Source organism: Atta cephalotes (genome assembly GCF_000143395.1).
Source record: "Atta cephalotes unplaced genomic scaffold scaffold00001, whole genome shotgun sequence".
Lineage (NCBI taxonomy): Eukaryota > Metazoa > Arthropoda > Insecta > Hymenoptera > Formicidae > Atta > Atta cephalotes.
Genome location: NW_012130065.1, coordinates 11448494 through 11458487, shown reverse-complemented (window position 1 = coordinate 11458487; position 9994 = coordinate 11448494). Strand labels below are relative to the sequence as shown.

Sequence of the window (9994 nt, the reverse complement as noted above, 5' to 3'; positions counted from 1 at the left end):
TATATATATATATATATATATATATATATATATATATATATATATATACACACACACATACACAAATCTACAGCTAAAAATATTACAACCGAGTTTTCACAGGCCAGAGTTCACAGACAAGTTTTTCACTTTTTCCATACCTGACTGGACATTAGCCCGTCGTTGGCATGTCTCCGTTGTCTCTTGCGGCTTCTGTCTTTATGCTCGGATGTATTCTTAGTTTTCGCATCTACCGAACACTGAACAGGGCTCAAACTAGACACGGAACTACAACTCGGATTACGTTTCCTCTTAGGCGCGCTACCAAGCGTACCGGCACTATTAGCACTACCAGCACCTCCAAGAACAGTACCGCCGCTCTTCGAATCCGACGATATCGGTTGGGCCTTGATCACAGAACGTGAAATCTTGCCGTCACTCTCGCTTAGCAGTCCGTCGGAACGATGGATTCTCGCACGATCCGACACGATCTGCTGTTGCGGAGGCGGTGTATCGATGATTTCACCCTCCTCTGGCGTGGACGACCTCGGTGGTTGCAAGGTCGCCAAACTGGAGGATGGTCTTTGTCTCGAAGATGGCCTAGTGTCAGGCAATTCCGTGCGTTGTCTGAGCTCTTGTCCTCTCGATAGATTCGAGAAAATTTGCGAAGATATCCTGCTGAGATCGATCTTGCACATAAGACTTGGTACGCCGTTCACATGTGTGAGCGCTGGAGGGGAGCGTAGGAGAGGATTGTTGCCACCACTGGACGTCCGCGAGGACGGTCTTTTATACGGACTGTCCCCGCCCGTCGGTGTGTGCGTAGCAGAATTACTCGTGTACTCTTCTACGTAGATACCGCATTTACCACCGCCTTTTCCACCTTTCCCACCTTTACCACCCGTCTTCCCGATGCCTCTCGACGTCGAGAAGACGTGGCGCAGCGTGTCGCTTTTCTTCTTGTCCTGCACATTGCCAGCGTCATCCTCTTGTAATTTTGACGCCGGGCTGTTATCACTATCAGAGTTATCAGGCGAGGTCGTCCTCGTTGGTGGTGCTCGAGGTCTGGGTGGCACTCTGACATTTACAATACTTTTATTAAATATTGTAACAAATATTTATTAGTCTTGCTTAATTATATAAAAATAAAAGATGAAAAAGAAAAAACCGAAAAATAAAATATTAAATTATTAATAAATCATAAATGTCGAAATGAAATTGCCATATTATTTTATTATTAAAAAAAAATTTATTTCTCTTTATTACGTGCAAAATATAAGAGCAAGATATGAACAATTACAACAAATGGAAATTAAATGGAAATATTATGTGCAAAATTTATAATTTATAACATCTAGTAAAGAAGAAAAAAAGAGATAATTAATGCATTAGAGATAATTAATTATATGAAAAATAATTTACCGAGCGACTTTGATGCGATTACTCCTTACAGACACCTCTGATTCACTATCAGAATCCGAACCGCCGGTTACATTGGTCACTCTAGATCTGGGCTGCCTAGGCTTGCCTTTGGCAGAACTTTTCTTCTGATCCTGTTTCTTCGGCGAGTCCAACAGATTGCTCCGCTTGATGGGGGGAATTCTTGTCCATCGCGCGGTGTCGTCCTCGGAGGCACTATTATTATTTTTCCTGTTCGGTGGCGAACTCTCGTCGTCGCTAGACGACAGACTCAGTCTCGATCTCTTTTCGTTTCTTGTTGGTACTACGGCCGACACTTTGGTAGGTCGACGATCACTGTCGGAATCACTTTGCGATTTCGAGTCATTGTCGTCGTCACTTGAGGTCACCGTTTCCTTCGATTTGGGTGGCTTTTTCTTGCCAGGAGTGGCGACCGTTCTCGTCCGGCTGCGGGACTTGCTGTTCTTCAGATTCTCGTCCGATGTCCGGTGACAACTACGTTTCGGACTCTTGATGGATTTCCTGGGTCGTCCACGTTTCTTAGTATCGGCCACTTTTGGTTTCTCCGTCTGAGCGCGATTGTCTTCAACCAATTGATTCTTTTCCTGATCAGAATGATGATCGCTGTCACTGAGAGAACTCATATGAGACCTCTTCAAGGCCTCACCGAGCTGCCAATCATGAGACTGTTCTCTGTGTGATCTGGTCTCCGTCGTTATTTCATGCGTATTCTCCCGTCTGGTATTATCCTGTAAAAACAATGCAATCCCTTTTTTAAAATAACTTCTCTGGCATCATTTCTCATAATTTAAACATATAATCAAACAATTTTTTTGACACATTTGTAATCTTATTTAAACAACTTTATAGCGAAATTATACTCTATTGTGCCTATTGATTTGTTTTTGTTTATATTACGGAGGTTTTTATTAACTTCACTAACTTCATAATTATAAGTTGAAATGTTTGTCATATTATTGTATATATTTAGTTTATAATATATAGAATTAGGCGCTAAGAACTAGATCGAGTTACTTAATCTTCAGATTTTAATCTACTGTTCCACTGAGTTAAGAAATAACTTTTTACTTTTAAACATATTTATATTTTTATATAAAAGTAAACTACAAAGTTTTAAAATCTTTTTCTTAAAAGTTCATTTCCTCAGATTTTTAAATATTACAACATATTAACAAAATTGTGACGATCATGGTATAGTGAGTTGCTTTCTGTATCAAAGATCCGGATTCAAATCCACCCAGAATATATATATATATATATATATGTGTGTATATGTATATTAGATTTTATTTGATCTCTTGTAAGGCAATGACGAGAGTACTTTTGTCATAATAACCTCTTCTAACATGACTATCCGGAATTAAAAAATTAAGTCTCACATATATAAGAGGATATATGTATTATGCAGAAAAGGTCATGTCTCTGACAAGAGACGAACAGATTGGGAAGAAGAAACAATTTAAATATTGCTCCATAATTAATGTAAACAGTCTTACTTGAGCAGGTTTCGATTCGGCATTCTGATTGCCATTCTGCTGCAGAAAAGAAATGAGGTCCCAACGACGAGGTTCCTCAGCAGGCGGCGGTTCTACCAGATTGTCCTGCTTCGGTGAAATCGAAGGTGGTGTCGTAGGCCCCTTGGATGGCGGCGGTGCTGAGGTCAAGTCGTCTTCGTCCTCGGAATCATCGCTGCTGTCCGAGCCAGAATCTGAACCCGAATCTGAGCTCGAGCTGGCGCTTCCGGAGCTATGCGGCGCCTCGGCTGGACTCGACGGTTGGCCGACGACAACCGGATTCGTCGGGGAACACGCGGATGGCAGGGGATGATTGACACCCGCTGGAGGAGACAGCACTCGCTCCGGTGTCGTCCGTTTTGGTGGTGGCGACGAGTATCTCGACGGGCTGATCGGCCGCGAGGGTGACAATGGGCCCACGGGTGACATGATCATGGGCGACATAGGTGTCAAAGGTGGCGGCGCCGATGTCATCAATGGTGTCGATAGACTGTAAGGATGTTTGATCAAACGATGCTCAAAATTGGACATCGTGATTTTCGGTAAAGGTATCGAGACACTGGAAAGCGTAGAAATGTCTTGTTGGCCAATTGGAACAAATTTTTCAATTTCAAGATCACGATGTATTGGAAAATTCATATTAAATTTAACACGTTTCACATGTCTCAGACCATTCAAATTTTTTATTTAACACAAAATATGTCAGGAAATAATACAAATATTACGTAAAAAAAAAATAATAAAAATACAAGACTGACACAATTTATGAGCAAATTATAAAAACATATTTCCTCTGTAAAATTAACATTTAAAATAAATTAAATTAATACATTTTATTCATTTATTTTAGAATTTACGTTTTAAAAACATTATTTTTATATTAATTGTTCACTTGCTTATAAATTGTGTTATTTTATTAATAATTTTTATAAGAAATGTGGATATTTAATATTATAATAAATATTAATTTAACATAAAATGTTCAATTAACGCAATCACATGTTCAATTAATAGTCGGATACATTAAAAATTCAACACAAAAGTTTTAACAAAGAGCAATCTAACGCAATTACAAAACGTTTCATACTTTATACACATGTATACTGAAGAAAATTAATGTGCAGACACTTAAAAAAGGTATAAGATTTCTAAAAAAATTCTCTTTCTATTTTTGAATTATTCTCATATTGAATTATTTAAAACATTAACTGTAAATGTTTGTGTCAAAAGCACGATTTCGAAAATATGAGATATCTTCTCAAGAACGTTAAAAAACTTTCAAATGTTTCAAATATTTAAAAACTCTCTTGTTTTAAAAATCTTTAAGTATAATAAAATAATTTCAAGAAACGATAAGCATACTTTTTATTAATTCCTTGATCCTTCCTTTAGTTAATTTCCTAGTTAATTTTTAAATAACAAAGCTTAGTTAAAATTACGAATGAGGTACTTACACGACCGTGAGATCCGGACTCCTGTTTCCTCTCGTCGGTCTCGATGATGTTTCCTGAGAATAAGAAGACCTATCAGTAATTTCGCCGTGAAATAAAGTGGAACGGAATCTTTCTTGTCGTGATGAACGGCCACTTAGTTTTTCGTCAAATACGATTCGATCGTGTCGGTTTGCGAAAGTACTTTGCGGTATTGCAAAAAGTCAACGAAAAAACACATTTGAAGGTGAAAGTGCAGCTAATCGTTCAACTTTTATATAGTTTCAAAAAGTTTATTTCAGAAAGCGCGTTATTTCATTATATAATATTGCAAACAATTAATATTATAAATGATATTTAATTTAGTAACTGATGATTCACTTAATTTCGTAATAATAATAATAATAATAATAAATATATTGTATTAGATAATTCGCTCGTATAAACTTCAACAATAAAATAAGAAGCTTTTACCGTCACGTGAAATAATAGAAAAAGAATAATAACAATTTATTATTTACATCTTTTAAAGCATTAAAAGATTAAATGTCTCTTCACATATGTTACCTTGTTCTCCTCATCCTCGCTCTCTTCATCCGACAAAATCAGATCCTCCGCGATATTCCTGCAACAGAAAGAAAGAGCCGTTCGATTTCATTCCGAGATTGAGGATCATTGAGTCGTGTGATTCATCGAAGTGCCTCAGCGAAGCGAACACCAAGAGGGATTTATATCTCTGTTTAGCGCAATCCCTCTGAAATCGCTCAAGCGTCACTCGTCAAACAAGGAAACCCGTTCGGCGCGACTATACAGACGCGAGAGAGATTCTCAACAACGGTGATGGCGACGACGATAGCAGCCGGCGGAAAACGAAGATAATTTGATATCAAGATCCAAGTATATTCGATTAGAATCCGAGATGAAGCAAGGGTAAGTAATGCGTGCGAAAAATACACGCGCGACTGCAACCTGTGGAGCATTGCGGAATTAAGGAACAATCGTTCATTGATTCTTAGAGCGCACTGTTCTCGAGAATCCGCGACCACTTCGTTCTTTTCCATCCATTAGGGTTCCTCGCGCGATATCGTCGTTCTTTATTGAAAGATTCAAGATTGGAGTTGATTGGACTTGTATTGAAGACAATTGGAAAAATGAGCAATCTTACGGTAAGAACGGTTTTGCTGAAGTACCTAAAAATTTAGTTAAACGCAGATCTGAAAATAATTTTATTTATACTATCGAAATAATTATGTAGGACAAAGGATTAAATTACGTCAACAAAAAATGGAGAATTTGTTCATATTATTATCTTAGTTATCTCTGCATGGAAAGAATGGATTTGTTGAAAATTTAGATACAGATCTGAATTGCACACATTAGACTATAAAAGTAATTATTATGTAAAATGCTCAAACTAGTTGCTAAAATGTCAAAACTTTTTCTAATATTACTTATCATACTGGCGATAAGTATACGTAATTTGATGATCCAACAAAATTATTTTCAGATCTGTATTCAGCTAAATTTTTTAATATTTCAGCAAAATCGTTTTTTCTATGTACATAAAATTTACTTAATCAAAATAGTAACTTCCAAATTAGTATAGGATAAAAAAAATTTATTCATTGTTATACTATATCAACAAAAAATAAGGAAATTATTCATATTATTATCTTAGTTATCTCTACTCGAAAATAATAACTTTACCAAAAATTTAGATAGATCTGAATTAAAACAGCTGAGTTGGATCATCAAAATAATTATGTAGAACGTTCAAATCCTAGAAATGTCAAAACTTTTCGCTACATTGCTCATCATGCTTGAGATATTTATGTAATTATTCTGATTGTTCAACAAAAATATTTCAGACCTGTATATCCAACTCAATTTTCCGACACTTCAGCAAAATTATTCTTTCCGCGCAAATAATTTAAGATAGGAAGATCAAATTATCAAAATTCCTTGCGAATGTTTAGATATGCGAAAAGCGTATTGCGCGCTTTGGAAGCAACTAAAGGCTTGAAAAATTACCGAGGTGGTTGAAAAGCGGTGGATATAACGCGTGCTACTTCAACGTACAGCATATTAAATTACACGTGAGATAATTTATCGCCTTTTGAGAGTGCTTAAATGCATTAAAAAGTTGGGATATTAATTCCAAGTCACGTCTTGCATTATCTTCTCTCTGTATCGCTCTCGCTTAATTTAATAAAGTGGATAATAACAGTATACGGCTCTTGGACAAGGTCGCTGCTTATATAGACGACAAAAAAATGGGATTCCTTTACTGTCAATCTAACGTATATATTTACATAATGCGAAAGTTTTGTCTCTTCAGCGTTAAAGACTTTTCGCGTAAGACAAGTAGGATGCGGAAAATAACATTTTCATATAACACCGAGATTTGAGAAGGTCTGTATAAGGAAAAGCAGATGACCAAAGTAATTGTTTCCGAGTAAGTTCAAGCACATCGCGATTCCCAGAGATTACCTCGCTCTCGTCGAAACGCTTCGAACAAACTGTTATACGGCGATCGCAATTACCTGCTTCTATGTCATTAAGCAAATAAGTCGTTTATCAGTCTGCCCTTGGAATTAGTTGCGTTTAATTTAATAAGGATAATCGCGTGCTGCGCGCTCGGACTTATAAGCTCAAGAGAATCGATCTTTGCTCTCCTTCATTGTTTTCTTTTTCTTTTGTCCCTCGTTCTTTCTTTCTTCTACGACAAGAACGAAACATGCGGGGGCATATTCGTTCTTTCAATCATCGCGAAGAGGCGCATGCGAATCTCTAAGGACCGTCCACCAACAAGTATCCGGGCCGAGGACAAGGCGGGCGAGGATAGAGACGGCATGGAAAGCCCACGACGTGGGGAGAAAGAGCGAAAGAAGGAGATAAAGAGAAAATACGTAGAACACCGAACATCGACGGTACACAGAGGAGGGCATCGACCCTAAATGCACTGTCCTATGTCCGCGCTCTGAGCGGTGCCTTGTGGTTTTGCCACGCCGACTGCATGCGCGAACGAAGTCGTATCTAAGCCCGTCTCTGCCCGGCATCTGACTCCGTTGACAACCGACTTCTCAGAGAAGGAAAATTCACTTAGTTGAAACGCGACAACTTTGAGAACAAAAGCTCGCAACACCAAAATCTTCACAGCTGATACAGCGTGAGATATTCTATTGTACTTTGAAATCTAGTTCACTCTAATTTACTGCTCGACTCGCCCTTAAAGTCCTTTGTCACATTCTTTATCATTAATAATAATATTGAAATAATAATAATATTGAAAATTTGTTAAAAATAATAACAATGATTTATGAAATGAATTACATAAGTCAAGAATTCAAAAAAATTATTAACTTTACTTACAAAATATTTTTTTTATATTTCATATATACATATATTAGAGTTGTCATAAATTCCTCATCCTAAAATTCCGTAACTTTTCCTGATTTTCATACAAAATTTCATGATTTTTCTTTACTTTCAATAATATTTTGTTGAGGGAGCACTTTAACATAGCAATGTAAATTACTATTAATGTTACTGACTCAAGCTTGCATTAAATTGTGATGTTGATATAATATTCCAAAATTACGGGTGCAATGTACGTATATTAAACTTCTTTAAAGCCAAGAAATTTAATTTTCCAGAAAATTTTAGAAAATTGCCTAACTGATTTCCCTGATGACTATTTTCAATTTTCCTGATATTTCCCTCATTTCCTGCTTCATAACGATCTACACATATTAATTATGTCCTGATAATAAAGCAATGCAAATACTAAATATTATAAATAAAACTTACAAATCTCTATTTTTATATCTGTTCCATTTTTTCTTTCTCCTTCTCAACGTTAAAAAAAAATAGTATTGAATTCGTATGGCATTTCATCAATTCCAGTAAGTAAGTAATCGTGTCTCTAGGAGTTAATAATAATCACAGTTCGAATTATACGAACATCTAAGTCTTTGACGACTGCTGACCGGTTGGTAGAGTTCGCTGCTTGCCAGCAAGAAACCTGCTAACTCGCCGCACGAAAGAGTTTAACGATCGCGTCTCGAACGGTACAAATTACTCGGCTTCGTGGGAACGTTCACAATTTTAGAACGGCCGCGCCGCATTCGACATTGTATTGTTTATTAGCGCGCAGCCGCATTTTTCATCGAGACGGAAACGACGACTAATGGCAAACATGGGCGATTTATCAAAGCGCGACGTTCGTCGGTAACGAGAAGCGTATATTCGGAAAAATTCTATGAAGTATCGTTCTATCGAGGCAGAATCCTACAATGGAGAACTTGCTCTATGTATCTTATCTCCATTTAAACATTTATGTCGTCCAGCGACGACGAAAATACTTACTATTTTATAGGCAACTTCAATCGGAAAATTTCGCACTTTATAGATTTTTTTCCTAATAAAATCAGAATACTTCGTACGTCGCAATTTTTATAGAAAGAACGATTTTGCTAAAGTATCTAAAAATTCAGCTATAGATACAATCTGAAAATAATTTTGTTAGATCATCAAAATAATTATATTAGGCCCAAGCTAATTGCTAGAATGTTAAAACTTTTCACAGCATTGTTCATCATACTTGAGTTTTCTGGATAATTATTTTGATGCTCCAAAAAAATTATTTTCAGATCTAGCTAAATTTTTACATACTTCAACAAAATCATTCCGTGTAATTACATTGTCACTTTTAAATATAACTCTAATTCTAATACAAATCCAGGATTAAAGATTTTAGAATAAATTTCAGAGTAATTTTTTTTAATAAGATTCTTGCATTCGCATACTTGAAATTCATTTGTATCGTTCTCGGAGGATCCTTCACGTTTATCGTTTAAATGCGTGGTGAGAACGCGGTCCAATGTCAGTCTCTGACTATGTCGTCGCGCTGATGAAACTCACTACTCACTACTCCCTTCGGCGGTCGGTGTCGTGGAAAAGAAGGGAACCTGTTCACGCGAGGCGTTCCTTTAACCTCACGTTCCGGCATGCAACGGAACCGCCGTGTCGTAACCGTGCCTCACACACGCAAGTCGAGAATGCACGCCTACGCGAGCGTGCACGTGTACTCGCGTACATACGTACGTACGTGCGTGCGTGCGTGCGTGCGTGCAGACGTATGTAACGAGGAAGAACACGCACGCGTCCGGCCTGCCGCGGTGGAAACAAGTGGAAAACGTTTCCGCCGCGGAAGAAGAGAAGCAAGGAGAAACGGACGGCCGAGGGTCTGTTTCATTAAAGGGAAAGGCGTGAATGAATGTTCCTCGTTTGATAAGAGGGATTCAACGAGGGGAGAAAGGTCGAGATTGGCGCTGTTACGTGATACTCTCACATAGATATGCTGATGAATAAAAAAAAGCTGCATATGGAACTTTAATTGCAAAAGAATTTATCCGCGATTTTGCCATTTTAGCGAAATTTAATTCTTTAACTGCGGCGCGTTAAAAAATTTGTTGGAAATTCCTCTCTCTCTCTCTCTCTCTCTCTCTCTCTCTCTCTCTCTCTACTACTACTACTACTAACTAACTAACTAACTAACTAACTAACTAACTACTATACTATAACTATATATATATATATATATATATATATATATATATATATAGTATA

General features: G+C 37.2%; 1 protein-coding gene across 1 annotated transcript in view; it reads right to left on the bottom strand.

Moving 5' to 3' along the window:
• The window catches only part of LOC105618729 (AF4/FMR2 family member 4), a 223657-nt gene that overhangs the window by 3797 nt on the left and 209866 nt on the right, over positions 1-9994 (bottom strand). Inside the window, exons 8-13 of the mRNA XM_012200263.1 lie at positions 5148-5168; positions 4931-4988; positions 4388-4440; positions 2916-3423; positions 1402-2147; positions 141-1056 (exon numbers count right to left, since the gene is read on the bottom strand). Of these exons, the coding sequence (XP_012055653.1) occupies positions 141-1056; positions 1402-2147; positions 2916-3423; positions 4388-4440; positions 4931-4988; positions 5148-5168 (2302 nt within the window). The remainder of the gene's footprint in view (positions 1-140; positions 1057-1401; positions 2148-2915; positions 3424-4387; positions 4441-4930; positions 4989-5147; positions 5169-9994) is intronic.